Here is a 17,399-nt window from a genome sequence, read left to right as displayed (position 1 = left end):
TGTACATACTGCTATGGTATTTTCTATTTACCGATGCTCCCAGCCTGACGACGGGGGAATGATACAAAGCATGGGAATCTTTGAAAGTTACCAACAGTGGGGAACCAAAGTTACAGGTAAGTAACTTATTTTCTTCCTAGGACCGGTTTCTGGCATTTCAGCCGTCTTCAATCAGGCTTGCTTGAATCCAGTGGCAAAGTGAGCAAGGGACTCACGTCTGAGCATACCCTGCCAACTTATGGCGAACAAAGCGGTACAAAAGGGGGTGGTGATGGACCGAGCATCTGAACCAATCAAACACTCACACCCAGTCAAAAGACCTGGGTCTAATCCATCAACGTTCTTTAGCCCACTCTGCCACCCCAGTTCAGACATGGCCATATGCAAATCAGTCTGACCCTGTGCCTCATGGGAACAGTCCAGCCTGAACTGCCAAGCCATGCCTTCCCTGGACCGGAAACAAGCTTCCTAGGACCGGTTTCTGGCATTTCAACCTTCTTCAGCCAGGCTTGCTTGAATCCAGTGGCAAAGTGAGCAAGGGACTCACGTCTGAGCATACCCTGCCAACTTATGGCGAACAAAGCGGTACAAAAGGGGGTGATGATGGACGGAGCATCTGAACCAATCAAACACTCACACCCAGTCAAAAGATCTGGGTTTAATCCATCACCGTTCTTTAGCCCACTCTGCCACCCCAGTTCAGACATGGCCATATGCAAATCAGTCTAACCCTGTGCCTCATGGGAACAGTCCAGCCCGAACTGCCAAGCCATGCCTTCCCTGGACCGGAAACAAGCTTCCTAGGACCGGTTTCTGGCATTTCAGCCGTCTTCAGCCAGGCTTGCTTGAATCCAGTGGCAAAGTGAGCAAGGGACTCACGTCTGAGCATACCCTGCCAACTTATGGCGAACAAAGCGGTACAAAAGGGTGTTGATGGACGGAGCATCTGAACCAATCAAACACTCACACCCAGTCAAAATATCTGGGTTTAATCCATCACTATTCTTTAGCCCACTCTGCCACCCCAGTTCAGACATGGCCATATGCAAATCAGTCTGACCCTGTGCCTCATGGGAACAGTCCAGCCCGAACTGCCAAGCCATGACTTCCCTGGACCGGAAACAAGCTTCCTAGGACCGGTTTCTGGCATTTCAGCCGTCTTCAGCCAGGCTTGCTTGAATCCAGTGGCAAAGTGAGCAAGGGACTCACGTCTGAGCATACCCTGCCAACTTATAGCGAACAAAGCGGTGCAAAAGGGGGTGGTGATGGAGGGAGCATCTGAACCAATCAAACACTCACACCCAGTCAAAAGATCTGGATTTAATCCATCACCGTTCTTTAGCCCACTCTGCCACCCCAGTTCAGACATGGCCATATGCAAATCAGTCTGACCCTGTTCCTCATGGGAACAGTCCAGCCCGAACTGCCAAGCCATGCCTTCCCTGGACCAGAAACAAGCTTCCTAGGACCGGTTTCTGGCATTTCAGCCCTCTTCAGCCAGGCTTGCTTGAATCCAGTGGCAAAGTGAGCAAGGGACTCACGTCTGAGCATACACTGCCAACTTATGGCGAACAAAGCGGTACAAAAGGGGTTGGTGATGGACGGAGCATCTGAACCAATCAAACACTCACACCCAGTCAAATGATCTGGGTTTAATCCATCACCGTTCTTTAGCCCACTCTGCCACCCCAGTGCAGACATGGCCAGACTGTATGTGACCAATCGGTGGCTTCATCAACTCGAGCCTCAGGATGCACCTATTCAAACTCCATCTGGTACTGTTCCAAGAGCTGGATATTGACATTCACTCACAAAGGAAGGAGCATTATAGCTATAGTCAATCCTGCAAACTCCAGTCAATAACTCTCACAAAGCAGGCGGTGATCTACCCTGGCCCAGATGTAACCTGGCCTGGGTGAATGAATCTGCAGAACGTTTAAATAGTACATTTTCCCCGACACCAAGATTCTTCCACATTAATGGTGAAGCTTAGTTATGTGGACCTCTTTTATTTACTGAATGATACACTGCTTTCATCTTATCTCCTTTCATACCTCCCCCACCATTACCGCATATAACCGGGGATGTATCCTGTTTGATTTGTACATGGGCTTCCTGTTGTGCAGTGCTACAAGTCGCTCTGGGGTACCATGACAGAGTATACTCAGGGGTTGCATCTAGTTTGATAGGTACCTGAACAGCTGCCTGTTGTACAGTGAAATAATTCCCTCTGGAATTCCTCAACCAAATGCACCTGGGTGGTGCACCTTGATTATTGAATACCCGGGCTACTTGTAGTACAGTGGGGTACACTTGACTATTGGAAAACGTGAACAGAGAAATTGACCATATTATTGTCCTGTGCTGCCCGGTTGAGATATTATTCTTTAAATATGGAAGTACCTTCACCTTAAGTGAAAGGTTTTCAGCTATGGTATGTCTGCAGCAGACAGCAGTGCAGCCAAACAGTCCTATCTGCTCAGCTCTCTTCCACTGCCTGTACTGGGACTATAATCATTTGATTTTGAGAAATTGAATTGATTTTGAGAAACTGTGACTATTTCCATTTGATTTTGATTTAATATTGAGAAATTGATCCTATTTTCCATGTCAGTACTTCTAGTTTTAGACTGTGGCGTTAAGCAAAGGTTAAAGAAGTTACATGCCAAAATCTAAGGCTGCTAGAAGGAAAGATGCCCTCTCCTCTCGTGCTGCCCACTAACACCATCTCTGTCTGATATCATCACTTTCACTCTCTGACCCAATTTCTTGATTTTTCCTCCCACTGACTCGTCTTTTTCTTGTTCTCACCTTTCACACCATCTCTGCCTGTCCTCTTCTACCATTTCTCCCTCTCCCTTTCCTCCAATACCATCCTTAATGTCTTCTCGTCCTCCCCCCACTGATGCCTGATCAGCTTTCCTTGATGCTGCTGTATATTGATACGGTGCCCAGACATTTTTTCTGTTCACCTGTATTGCTGGTGTTGTACCTTACTCACAGATGTTCGTTCTCTCTTGCTCTTCCCTGCAGTGGTCCTATGAGGGCATACATTCTGGCTCACGAAGATGCGATAAAGCTGTGGCGGGATCTGATGGGTCCCACAAAGGTGTTTAGAGCACGATATATAATGCCAGAGTCTATCCGTGGGCTGTACGGTCTCACTGACACAAGGAACACCACCCATGGCTCAGGTAAAGTCCAATGTCCCCACTTCCAATTCCTATCCATAGAAATGCATAACAGACTGTGTCCGAAGGATGATCTAACACCCATATTGCCCCCATTCATCAAAATCCAGCATCTAGAACCTGAGGCACCCTCTGGCTCATGGTGTTTTTGCAAGTTGCTAGCCTCATTCTACAGATTTTCCAGCAATAAGCATGGTTACTACCTGGGCAATAAGACTAGTTCGTTGTCTGTGATGGAACTGGCCCACGCATGTATGTACGGTTTTGTGTTTCTTTGGAGTTTAACACGTTTTCAAAAGAATATGTTGTATTTCCCCAGTATAGCATATCATTCCCAAAATGTAAAACAATTCATAGTGAAGTGGCTCGAAATTTGTAGAAACTTCAGTGTCTTTCTCATGATAAAGGCATAAATTGGAAAGGCCCTGATGATGCACCTGCTTGAAGTTTTCCGATTCTTTTTTTCTTGTTTCAGGCCATCTTGTTCAGCCTTCTAGAAGATGTTGCACAGTAAACAGAGCTCACGTTCTATCTCCCTTTAATTACTGTTCTGGTTAAGCTCTCCAGAGAATCTGATATATCCGATCACCCCACTTCCTATGGTCAGTTTAGGAAATAGCATAATTTTGAGCATCATCAGGCAATTCAATTAATCTCTGAGATCTCTCTAGATTTGGTAAGTAAAATAAAATCCTCAAGTACTGTGATATTTTTTAACAATACCTAGAACAAGACATTGGCAGTCGTGTTCTGTTAGGGCAGTGTCCCTCAGCCTCTTTTTCACTGATAAATATTTTAAATTGGTGGTATACCCATATCAGCCCTCACGTTGGGCATTACACAAGCTGCGCTCCATTGGAGGGTAGATTATATCCTGGAAAAGTGGTGCCTATGCAAACTACGCCTCATGCTGTGTAAATCAAAGCTGCAGATCATCAAAGCGGCATTTATTACTGAACTTATCACTAATTCAATCAGTATGTTGAAGATGCTCTTCTCGGTCTCGCGTCCTGCTTTATATCTACGTGCAAGACCTCCATGATCCAACCCTCTCTTAATCCTCAACCATCTGGCCACCTGATTTCATGATAAGATCATCTCAAACAGCATAGAATTGCAGCCTTTGACTACAGGATAATGTCCACATAACAAATCTTATACTCAGACTATAAGTCATATCACTTCTGAGGTCTGTCAGGCTACCAAGAGCCTTAAGTCTGGCTCCACCGATGACGTATAGCCTGTTCTGACTCTAGCCCCACTGTTGTGTGGGGCATTTTTCTGTCTAATTAGGTACTCTTTATCCTCGGGTCTAGTTGCTTCTTGCTGGAAAAAAAGGTATGCTAACAAGCTGCTAAGGAAGCCTAACATGGACTTTTAAACAAGTCAAATAATTTCCATCCAATCACACTTTTTTTCCTAGCGATTCCAAAAATAATGAATTTCATTTAGCTAGATGGCTTACTAGTTTTCAGGGAAATCATAACTACATTGATGCTACACAGGCTGGGTTCAGTTCTAGGCACCCTTTGATGAACTGCTAACTATTAAAGAGGAGGGTGACCAAGGCCTGCTGTTCCTTGAACTCTTAGCATCCTTTGATACAAGCAACCATGGCATATTTATTGACTATCCCCAGACAACTGGCGTCTCTGGCTTAGCAATTTAGTGACACCTTTCCTTCCTGAGCTCAAAAGATCGCCATGTTGTTCTTCCGCTTCTCAGAGATTATGATGAACTGCAGGTTGCTTCGGAATTTGAAGCACTTTTTAACATCTCGATCGAATCCCTAGGTGAGCTAATTAGATAATTTGGCTTCAAGACTTACTCATATATGAACGATATGTAATTGATTCTTTGGTTTGACCACATCTCTTCTTACTTCATGGGCCTTCTGCGAGACTGTGGAAGAACCATTTAGGAATGCATTTCCACCAACTGTTTAAAACTGAATGGAAATAAGAAAGATGTTCTGAGTAGGACACAATGCTTCCGCATGGATTGTGGACCTCTGGCCTGACAAACAGATCCAACAGTTCTGGCCTGCTGCGGTTTCGCGGGCCAGTTACTGTCTCGGGAAGACCCGCAAAACAATGCCTTTAAAAATGCAGGGCGCTATGTCCTTCTGGGCATTCCCAATGCCATCACCTTCCGCCTTACATCCAGGAGGGGTAAGCAGATGGCATTAGCTTTAGGCGCTGCGGTCCAAAACGTCCTGACGCACTGGGCTACCAAGACAGTCCCTACACAACTAGGATGGCTTCATAGATTGTGGACCATCTTGGGGATGGAGAAGATTTCTCTTTCCTTGACTAATCCGGGACCTTTCTTTCACGATCTGTGGGCGCCCTTCCTCACGCTACTGACATCCGAATTTACGGAGCTCATCTGCCCCAAATACCTCAGACTTTTGAGACTCGCAGACCCTCGTACACCTTCTGCCCCCACCACGTCCACCACTTAGTATATTTCTGGGAGGTTCCTCCCCAGAATGCTGTCCGTTCTTTTATCCTATTGGGGTGTATTCCTTTTCAGGGTGGGGGTCACTTGTTGTTGTTTATGATTGTCGGACACATCCCGATGACTCTAGAGAAGATGGCTCGTCCGTTTCTTCTTTTTGCAAAATCAATAAAGAAATGTAAAAAAAATGCAGAGCGTCGGGACCATGCATGAGCTCTGAAGAGCCGGCGTTGGTGCTGGAAGACAGTCTGGGGTCATTGGGCCCTTGAAGTCATACGCGTTGCAGGTTAAACCCTAGGCAGTTGCAGTCAGTGTACTGATGCAAAGTGCAGCTGTGCCCTCAGGCTGTGGTGCAGTCAGCGGCAAGGTGACTGCATCCAGCGGCGTTGGCGAGACCAGGGCTGCGGTACGAAGTGGGATGGTGATCATTGTGGTGCAGGCAGCGTCGTCGTTGAAGCGCTGTCATCTGCTGACGAACTGGAGTCGATGGTGCTGATGTTGGTGGGCCAAGGCTGCGGTTTGGGACGGGGTGGTGCGTTGTGTAACTGACGAGCGGTATCCCCAAACCAAGCTCTACTTCAAGCCCTTGGAGGCACTCAGAAAGAAGTAGCAGAAAGTTTAGTCCAGTCCTTCCTCTGCCCAAGACAGAAGCATCTACAGCAGGCCAGCACAGCAAAGCACAGAGCAAAGTCATAGTCTCTCCCCACAGCTTCTCCAGCTCTTCTTCTTGTTAGGATCCTTGATCCAAAAGAGTTCTAAAATTGTGGTTTCGGAGCCCTAGTATTTATCCCATATTTCCCTTTGAAGTTCTGTGGTGTTGGCACAAACAAAGTTCTTCTGACCCGCATAATCCAGTTCTGTCTTGCTCAAGCCAGGTTCCCTTCAGAAGGTGGAGACAGCATTGTCAAAGACAGACACAGTCCATTCAGGTGCATGTGGAAACTCCTCCCACCCCTCTAGATGCAGACAGACCCATCAGCCAGGCTATGAGTCACCCTGGAAAGGCAGCACGCACCTCAACCTCCTTTGTGTCCCTGTTTAGTATGAATGCACAAACCAGCTCCTGTCAGTCTAAAACCCAGACAGCGAATACACAAACCGGCAGAGGCACATGAATGGTTAAATGAGAAAATACCCACCTTCTAAAAGTGGTATTTTCAAAACACACAATATAAAAATCATCTTTACTAAAAGATGTATTTTGAAATCCTGGGTTCAGGCATACTAAACTCCACGTTTCTATCAGCTTCCCCTGGCAAGCTACCTTTGTAAAAGTGTTACAAAACAGCTCCAATGTTAATCAAAGGGAGACATAGCCTTTCAACAGTGAAATGGTGAAATGCATAGTATTTCACAATGAGGACATGTAACAAACACCAGTACTTGTCCCACCTTTCCCTTGCATTGCCCTGCCCAAAGGGGTACCTTGAGCTTACCTTAGAGGTGTCTTAGATGTGAGAAAAGGGAAGGTTAGGACCAGGAAAGTGGGGGCACTTGACAGGTCGACATTGCAGTAGAAACTGCACGCAGACACTGCAGAGGCAGGGCTGAGATCCCTTTGAAACGCTACTTGTGTGGGTGGCGCAATCAGTGCTGCAGGCCCACTAGCAGCATTAGGTTTACCGGCCCTGAGCTAACACAGTGCACTGTACTAGAGACCTAGTAGTAAATCAAATAAGCCAATCATGGAAACACTAATCCAATAACACAATTTACAGTAGGAGCACTTGCATTTTAGTGCTGATCAGCAGTATTAAAGTGCACAGAAACACTAAACCAGCAAAAACAATATCCAGAGTACCACCCAAACCAGGTCAGAAACAAAAAGATAGAGGATACACACCAAAATATGCCAGGTCTAACACCATGTGATAGAAAACTTGTGTTTCATTAACATACCTGTTTCTCCAAATATATAACTATTACTGTGGCTGCTGAATCTGCAGCACCAGATTTACTGACAGACTCGCAACTAATTTCTTGCTAGCTAGTATCTCCTGAAGGTGAACTAGTGTAAATATTTTACATGAACAGTCACTTTATAACAAATTTGATGTCCAAGCCCTGCCTTAAAAAAAAAGGTACCCTCTGCACCACGCAACTAATTTTCAGTGCATAATCTCAAACTATGTGCTCTGTGTTATGGAAATATGTCTTAATACTAGCTCATACATAACGTTTCTTTTATGAACTGAATGTAATTAAGCAGGTGTTCTCTTGGTAACACTTGCTAAATGCACTCAATGCCCTAATTCAGGGACAGACCAGTATCACAATTTTTGTAGTACATATATATGAGATAAATCGGGCTAATTTTTCTTAGATTTGTCTCGCTACTGTCTATGCAGTACACCTCAAGTACATCCAGCAGATGCCCCTCATGAACTGTCTCGCTCTTTTGATGCATCAGACTCATGTTCCTGTGGTGTCTCACTCTTGCCCCTGTTAGGTGTCTCGCTCATGCCCTGTGATGTGTCCCATGCCCCTGTAAGGTGTCTCTCTCAAGTCCCTGTGAGGTGTCTTGCTCACACCTTTGTGAGGTGTCTTGCTCACCCCCCGGTAAGGTGCATGTCTCACGTCCCTGTGTGTTGTCTGTCTCACTCCCTGTGTGTTGTCTGCCTCACGCTGCTGTGTGGCACCTGTCTCACATCCCTGTGTAGTGTCTGCCTCACGCTGCTGTGTGGCACCTGTCTCACGCCCCTGTGAGGTGTCTGTCTCACGCCCCTGTGAGGTGTCTGTCTCACGCCCCTGTGAGGTGTCTGTCTCACGCCCCTGTGAGGTGTCTGTCTCACGCCCCTGTGAGGTGTCTGTCTCACGCCCCTGTGAGGTGTCTGTCTCACGCCCCCGTGAGGTGTCTGTCTCACGCCCCCGTGAGGTGTCTGTCTCACGCCCCCGTGAGGTGTCTGTCTCACGCCCCCGTGAGGTGTCTGTCTCACGCCCCCGTGAGGTGTCTGTCTCACGCCCCCGTGAGGTGTCTGTCTCACGCCCCTCACGCCCCCGTGAGGTGTCTGTCTCACGCCCCCGTGAGGTGTCTGTCTCACGCCCCCGTGAGGTGTCTGTCTCACGCCCCCGTGAGGTGTCTGTCTCACGCCCCGTGAGGTGTCTGTCTCACGCCCCCGTGAGATGTCTGTCTCACGCCCCCGTGAGGTGTCTGTCTCACGCCCCCGTGAGGTGTCTGTCTCACGCCCCCGTGAGGTGTCTGTCTCACGCCCCCGTGAGGTGTCTGTCTCACGCCCCCGTGTGGTGTCTGTCTCACGCCCCCGTGTGGTGTCTGTCTCACGCCCCCGCGATGTGTTGCGCTCACGCCCCGCGATGTGTTGCGCTCACGCCCCGCGATGTGTTGCGCTCACGCCCACGCGATGTGTTGCGCTCACGCCCACGCGATGTGTTGCGCTCACGCCCACGCGATGTGTTGCGCTCACGCCCCCGCGATGTGTTGCGCTCACGCCCCCGCGATGTGTTGCGCTCACGCCTCCGCGATGTGTTGCGCTCACGCCCCCGCCATGTGTTGCGCTCACGCCCCCGCCATGTGTTGCGCTCACGCCCCCGCGAGGTGTTGCGCTCACGCCCCCGCGAGGTGTTGCGCTCACGCCCCCGCGAGGTGTTGAGCTCACGCCCCCGCGATGTGTTGAGCTCACGCCCCCGCGATGTGTTGAGCTCACGCCCCCGCGATGTGTTGAGCTTACGCCCCCGCGATGTGTTGAGCTTACGCCCCCGCGATGTGTTGAGCTTACGCCCCCGCGATGTGTTGAGCTTACGCCCCCGCGATATGTTGAGCTTACGCCTCCGCGATGTGTTTCGCTCACGCCTCCGCGATGTTTCGCTCACGCCCCCGCGAGGTGTTGCGCTCACGCCCCCGCGAGGTGTTGCGCTCACGCCCCCGCGATGTGTTGCGCTCACGCGATGTGTTGTGCTCACGCCCACGCGATGTGTTGCGCTCACGCCCACGCGATGTGTTGCGCTCACGCCCCCGCGATGTGTTGCGCTCACGCCCCTGCGAGGTTTTGCGCTCACGCCCCCGCGAGGTTTTGCGCTCACGCCCCCGCGAGGTTTTGCGCTCACGCCCCCGCGAGGTTTTGCGCTCACGCCCCCGCGAGGTGTTGCGCTCACGCCCCCGCGAGGTGTTGCGCTCACGCCCCCGCGAGGTGTTGCGCTCACGCCCCCGCGAGGTGTTGCGCTCACGCGAGGTGTTGCGCTCACGCCCCCGCGAGGTGTTGCGCTCACGCCCCCGCGATGTGTTGCGCTCACGCCCCCGCGATGTGTTGCGCTCACGCCCCCGCGATGTGTTGCGCTCACGCCCCCGCGATGTGTTGCGCTCACGCCCCCGCGATGTTGCGCTCACGCCCCCGCGATGTGTTGCGCTCATGCCCCCGCAAGGTGTTGCGCTCACGCCCCCGCGATGTGTTGCGCTCACGCCCCCGCTAGGTGTTGCGCTCACGCCCACGCGATGTGTTGCGCTCACGCCCCCGCTAGGTGTTGCGCTCACGCCCCCGCTAGGTGTTGCGCTCACGCCCCCGCTAGGTGTTGCGCTCACGCCCACGCGATGTGTTGCGCTTACGCCCCCGCGAGGTGTTGCGCTCACGCCCCCGCGATGTGTTGCGCTCACGCCCCCGCGATGTGTTGCGCTCACGCCCCCGCGATGTGTTGCGCTCACGCCCCCGCGATGTGTTGCGCTCACGCCCCCGCGATGTGTTGCGCTCACGCCCCCGCGAGGTGTTGCGCTCACGCCCCCGCGAGGTGTTGCGCTCACGCCCCCGCGAGGTGTTGCGCTCACGCCCCCGCTAGGTGTTGCGCTCACGCCCCCGCGATGTGTTGCGCTCACGCGATGTGTTGCGCTCACGCCCACGCGATGTGTTGCGCTCACGCGATGTGTTGCGCTCACGCCCACGCGATGTGTTGCGCTCACGCCCCCGCGATGTGTTGCGCTCACGCCCCGCGATGTGTTGCGCTCACGCCCCCGCGATGTGTTGCGCTCACGCCCCGCGATGTGTTGCGCTCACGCCCCCGCGATGTGTTGCGCTCACGCCCCCGCGAGGTGTTGCGCTCACGCCCCCGCGAGGTGTTGCGCTCACGCCCCCGCGAGGTGTTGCGCTCACGCCCCCACGAGGTGTTGCGCTCACGCCCCCGCGAGGTGTTGCGCTCACGCCCCCGCGAGGTGTTGCGCTCACGCCCCCGCGAGGTGTTGCGCTCACGCCCCCGCGAGGTGTTGCGCTCACGCCCACGCGAGGTGTTGCGCTCACGCCCCCGCGGGGTGTTGCGCTCACGCCCCCGCGATGTGTTGCGCTCATGCGATGTGTTGCGCTCACGCCCCCGCGAGGTGTTGCGCTCACGCCCCCGCGAGGTGTTGCGCTCACGCCCCCGCGATGTGTTGCGCTCACGCGATGTGTTGCGCTCACGCGATGTGTTGCGCTCACGCGATGTGTTGCGCTCACGCCCACGCGAGGTGTTGCGCTCACGCCCCCGCGAGGTGTTGCGCTCACGCCCCCGCGAGGTGTTGCGCTCACGCCCCCGCGAGGTGTTGCGCTCACGCCCCCGCGAGGTGTTGCGCTCACGCCCCCGCGAGGTGTTGCGCTCACGCCCCCGCGAGGTGTTGCGCTCACGCCCCCGCGAGGTGTTGCGCTCACGCCCCCGCGAGGTGTTGCGCTCACGCCCCCGCGAGGTGTTGCGCTCACGCCCCCGCGAGGTGTTGCGCTCACGCCCCCGCGAGGTGTGGCGCTCACGCCCCCGCGAGGTGTTGCGCTCACGCCCCCGCGAGGTGTTGCGCTCACGCCCCCGCGAGGTGTTGCGCTCACACCCCCGCGAGGTGTTGCGCTCACGCCCCCGCGAGGTGTTGCGCTCACGCCCCCGCGAGGTGTTGCGCTCACGCCCCCGCGATGTGTTGCGCTCACGCCCCCGCGATGTGTTGCGCTCACGCCCCCGCGTTGTGTTGCGCTCACGCCCCCGCGATGTGTTGCGCTCACGCCCCCGCGATGTGTTGCGCTCATGCGATGTGTTGCGCTCACGCCCCCGCGAGGTGTTGCGCTCACGCCCCCGCGAGGTGTTGCGCTCACGCCCCCGCGATGTGTTGCGCTCACGCGATGTGTTGCGCTCACGCGATGTGTTGCGCTCACGCCCACGCGAGGTGTTGCGCTCACGCCCCCGCGAGGTGTTGCGCTCACGCCCCCGCGAGGTGTTGCGCTCACGCCCCCGCGAGGTGTTGCGCTCACGCCCCCGCGAGGTGTTGCGCTCACGCCCCCGCGAGGTGTTGCGCTCACGCCCCCGCGAGGTGTTGCGCTCACGCCCCCGCGAGGTGTTGCGCTCACGCCCCCGCGAGGTGTTGCGCTCACGCCCCCGCGAGGTGTTGCGCTCACGCCCCCGCGAGGTGTTGCGCTCACGCCCCCGCGAGGTGTTGCGCTCACGCCCCCGCGAGGTGTGGCGCTCACGCCCCCGCGAGGTGTTGCGCTCACGCCCCCGCGAGGTGTTGCGCTCACGCCCCCGCGAGGTGTTGCGCTCACGCCCCCGCGAGGTGTTGCGCTCACACCCCCGCGAGGTGTTGCGCTCACGCCCCCGCGAGGTGTTGCGCTCACGCCCCCGCGAGGTGTTGCGCTCACGCCCCCGCGATGTGTTGCGCTCACGCCCCCGCGATGTGTTGCGCTCACGCCCCCGCGATGTGTTGCGCTCACGCCCCCGTGATGTGTTTTGCTCACGCCCCCGTGATGTGTTTTGCTCACGCCCCCGTGATGTGTTTTGCTCACGCCCCCGTGATGTGTTCGCTTACTCCCCTATTATGTGCCTTGCTCGTGCTCTTGCAATGTGCCTAGGTAATGCCCCCATGACATGCCTTACTCATTTCCTTGTGATGTGTCTTGCTCATTCCGCCGTTTTGCGTCTCGCTCTCGCCCATGTGACGCATCTAGCTCATGCACTTGTGTTTAGTATTTTATTGTTAATGTCTGTTAAACACGAGCCAGGTAACCTGTTCATGTAGTAAAATAAGTAGTATGTTTATCACAAAAGATAGATTGCAGGTTATTGAGTAGAACGTCCAACAAGGAGCAGTATCTTTACTGCTCAGTCCATTATCCCTAACTGCCAACTGCAGTGACCCAAATTCTGATGGATACTTCTAACTGCAGAAGCCAAACAATTAGAATATCCTGAAGGCGCCAGACTGGATACTGAGAATTTTTCTGCAGTTTTCCCATACACCAGTAGGCTCTGTGCTGGTTCCACCCTGCTCCAGAAGTGACGGAGTGGCCCTACATATGAGCAGCGCCCCTGTGCATTGATGACGGTTCCGTTCTGTCTGTGCCTTTCAACGCAGATCCAGAACTCTGCTCTCAACTTTTTTGGTCTTCCGAAGATTTGAAAATTCTGCTAAGACAGTGTCCTAGGCAACTATGTCCCTTCAGAAAATGACAATATCCTACAAGCAGATGGCGGTCACTGACCCATTTTGCTCCTCTTCCCGCTCCAAATCTTCAGATAAGTTGAGGTCAAAGTCCAAACGCAAGGACAAGAAACCAAAGTAGGACTCAACCTAATCTTGCCACTGTGGTTTCAGAGAGAAGGCACAAGGACATCAAGATCTGAGCTGCATTCTTCGAGGTTAGCAGACACGAATCTGAAAACCCAGCTGGCTCCCATGTGCGGCGAATTACCTCTGCTGTCATTGACCCCGCAGCAGATCTAGGACTTCAAGGAGCTCACACTGCAAATCAGAATCAGAATCAGAAAAAAACTTTATTCAGTTTTTTGCAACAAGAAAAAAAAACATAAAAGCGATTATTGCAAGTACAATTCAGTTTTACAATTTAAAATAAATATTTGATATACATAATATGTTAAAAATTGATACCAATTTTATATCTCCCGAGAGGAATTAGATGTACAATATAACTTAGTGCCACAATTTAATAATCATAATTTTCAGTTCATAATTTGTACACAATCAGTATAAAATACACAGTATAGCGTACGAATTTAAGACCTAATTTCATTATAAGTTAGAACGATGTCGGAAAATACATTTCAAGAATCTAACAATGTATCTCGATATGCCCTCCTCTTCCAGAAATTGTAAATAAATCAGGGCCGGGCGGCATCTTCTAATGCCCATGAATTGTAGTATTGGCAGCAACCAGGTCTTTCTGTTTTCCGTATAAAATTTACAAAAAAACAGGGTATGAATTGTTGCCTGCACCGAGGTATCATCACAAGGGCATGATGGTAATTCTGGAGCCCAATTTTTTGGCTGCGGGAAGGCAACCAAACGGTGGGAGACATGTAGCTTAAATCTAACCAGAAGAAATCTTCCAAATACAGTGAAGTTTTGAGGTTAGGTATGGCTGAATAGAGAAGGTGGTTTGAATGGCTATGGACTGTTGAACAGATGGTTTAACAATTTCTTTCGCCAATCTTAATTCATCTAAGTGTGCTAAGCACATAACCTTCAATGACTTCCTTGTTAAAGACCGGATAGAGGAGGGAACAGAATAATGTTTTTCCAGGCCTAGGTCGGTCAAGAAACTTTTTACATATACCAACCAGCCGATTTTGTGGCACTGATCGAGAGACATACAATCTAAAATAATACCCTGGGTTAAAACATTTTTATCTATTGACCAAATACGGTGCCACAGGAGGAGTGGTTCCATTTTTACTAAATCAGTCAAATATGGCATACCCAGCTCAACGTGGCACGAATACGTGGAGGTGGTGTTTGGGGCCACTAGCAAGAACCTTAGGAAAGCATTTTCCACAGATTGTAGGGCATTATTTTTTACGTACCCCCAGAGCACTGCCCCGTACAAAGCAACTGATTGACATTTAGCCTTGTATATCTGGAGGAGTTCCAATGGGGGTCTTTTACCCAATTTTTTCGAAAAATTTACCAGGGCGGTTGTTGATCTCATTAAGAGAAGTTTTCTTGACTCGATGGCCGGTTTCCAGTTGAGTCTATTATCCATAATGATGCCTAAATATGGATACTGGTCTGTGGAATCTGAATTCTCCTTTCCTAGGTAGACATTAGTTTGCTTTTTTTCCCAGGGCCTACTGTCATAATAAAGGTTTTTTTTATGTTTATGCGTAGGTCCAGGTTGTTCATAAATTCGGCATACCTATTTAGTGACTTCTGGAGTTCGAGGGGCGTTCTGGTGAGTATCACCGCATCGTCGGCATAGAGAAGAGCGGGAATAGGTCGATTTTTTACTAAAGGAAGGTCCCGGCTCCCAGTGATCAATCCCCTCCCCAGCCCGTTGGTATAAAGCGTGAAGAGGAATGGGGCCAGGACGCATCCTTGTCTCACTCCTCTCTCTATTCCGAACGATGCCGTTAACTCGCCCTGTGTACCAAACCTTACCCTTGCTGATGCGTTCGAATACAGTTCACGCAGAAAATTCAGCAATGGTTCTTCCACTCCCATTTCCGCTAAAATGCCCCAGAGTTTATTGTGGGCTACGCAGTCGAAGGCAGCTGATAGGTCTACATAGACCATGTAAACCGAGCCTCCCTTCGTGCTAGCATATTTTCCTAGGAGCAGTGCCAGATTTAGTGCTTGGTCTATGGTCCCCAGACCTTCTCGAAACCCAAATTGGAGGTCCGAGAGGATCTCTCCATCTTCCGCCCACTGCTGGAGGCGTTCGAGGATGACTCTGCCCGCCACCTTTCCCAAGGAGTCCAGCAGTGAGATCGGGCGATAGCAAGATACCTCCTGACGGTCCCCCTTTTTTAAAGATGGGGACCATAATTGACGTGGACCATGAGTCCAATAGCCCCACCTCACAGGAAACCTTAAATACTCTTGTCATCAGTGGGGCCCATAGATCTAAATTAGACTTAAAAAAGTCTACTGGGACCCCATTCGGTCCTGGTGCCTTTCTATTCTTGCTAGATGTAAGGTCAATGAGAACCTCTTCAATCGTAATATCTAGTTGAATAGGGTAAGGGGATAGAGATTGTGTTTGACCCGGAGCTGCTTCCTTCCTCAAATTATCTGGCCCTGTAGCAAAAATATTTGAGAAGTAGTCCACCCAGGTAGATTCGTCGATAGCGACATCAATACTTGGTGCCGATTTGTTGTCGGTTAGATATGGCGACTTCTCCAGTATTAGGGGTGTCTTTCATAGATTCACATGCCTGAATCATTCCCCGTCGTCGGAGTGGGAGTCCCACGGTATATAAAAAAGCAATAATATGCTATAAATACATAGTAAATACCAATAAAAAACAAACCAGGAAGTAAAGTAGCCAAAGCTACAGTAGAAAAAACTTCCACATTAGTCACTATCCCTGTCATTTTGTATAGCCCAAACTGCAGCCAATCGGGCGACAGCACCCACTAGAAGGTTCCCCCCAGAGGCTCAGGCTGTCAGATTTTTTACCGCACGTCGTGTGCAGGGAGTCTCCCTGAGCTCTGCTCAGTTTCTTTATTTATTTCATATATATTTTAAATTTTGTGATGTTTTTCTCACATGAAGTCTATTTGTTGACCCTGTGTCACTGGTGGAAAGCTGAGACCGTTTCAGGTTATCTTCACAAATACATGGATCATTTTGTCTGCCTGTCGCTGACATGGTAGGATAAGAAGGGGATGTTCTTGTGATTTGGCTACCCCCTTCTGATGTGGGAGGATTTTCTTTATTTATATGGCGCCTTTATGTTGCACTGATGTTTTTGGCTTCACTTCTCCAAGCTGAGGTTGCTTCAAAAAAGGGTCATTGACCTACTCTGAGTCTGCCTCCCACATCTACGCCCACGAGATTTTCTCTCAGGCGTTTAGACTCGTTCTGCGCACTTTTCTTCTGAGAACGTGCCAGATTGTTGACAAGACGCTCTTGGTATTCTACGACGGCAATCTCTGCCGTCACTGGTGCTCTACGGTGTCACAGGGCTACAGGATCCTGTTGAAAGTGCCCTCTTATGCACTGGTTGTAAGTCGCAGGGAGCTGCGCAGGCGACAAAGAGCTTCGTCGACCAACAGCCTTATAACCGAGTGCAAATTTGCCTCGTCTATGATGAGCCTCGTCGACGACGAGTTTCGCCGCGTCGACGACAAGCCACGTCGATGGTGATGGTGGCGTCGTAAGGGGCTTCGTCGACGACAAGCCACGTCAATGGTGATGGTGGCGTCGTCGACGGGAAGCATCGTCGACGACGAGGGGGCCTCGTCGACGGAGCTCCGGCGACGGCGTCGGCGGTGAGCCCGTCGACGGTGAGCCTCGTCGACGGTGAAGAGTGTCCCTCGCCGACGCTGGAAAGCAACCGTCGACGGTGAGGAGCCTCGTCGACGGTGGGGTACCTCGTCGACGGGACAGGGTGTACCTAGTCGACGCTGAAGAGCAATCATCGACGGTGAGGAGCCTCGTCGATGGGGAGGTGCCTCGTCGACGGTGAAGAGTCTCGTCGGCGTTCGAGAGCCTATTCAGCTGACAGAGTTAACTGAAAGCTTTGACGACGGTTGGCTCAATACCAGTGGGCCACTGACAGTGGCCCTTTCTGACATGTGATCCATCGGCAGTTGGCCATTGGCAGTGGGCCCGGCATCTCTAGGCTGTCACCAGTGGGCCTATACACAGTGCAGTTGGGGCCATTAATAGTGGGCACATCGGCAGTTGGCACGCAGGCTTTAGGTCCGTAAACAGTTGGCCCATTGACGACAGTTCAGCTTAGTCACTAGCAGGCTCGTCGACGACATTCTAAGTCGACAAGATACTCGATTCATCAATCATCCTCCGTGATGGTGAGTTTTATTGTGGAATGTTGGCC

General features: G+C 51.6%; 1 protein-coding gene across 3 annotated transcripts in view; it reads left to right on the top strand.

The window, feature by feature from the left end:
* NME6 (NME/NM23 nucleoside diphosphate kinase 6) overlaps positions 1-17,399 on the top strand; it is a 167,836-nt gene that overhangs the window by 134,094 nt on the left and 16,343 nt on the right. For all 3 annotated transcript variants that reach the window (XM_078677918.1, XM_078677920.1, XM_078677921.1), the window contains one exon: positions 3,034-3,194. In XM_078677918.1, the coding sequence (XP_078534044.1) occupies positions 3,034-3,194 (161 nt within the window). The remainder of the gene's footprint in view (positions 1-3,033; positions 3,195-17,399) is intronic.

This window comes from Lissotriton helveticus, chromosome 1_1 (assembly GCF_964261635.1).
Source record: "Lissotriton helveticus chromosome 1_1, aLisHel1.1, whole genome shotgun sequence".
In the NCBI taxonomy this organism is placed as follows: Eukaryota; Metazoa; Chordata; class Amphibia; order Caudata; family Salamandridae; genus Lissotriton; species Lissotriton helveticus.
Note: the sequence above shows the minus strand (reverse complement) of the source record. Positions and strands in the feature narration are given on the sequence as shown.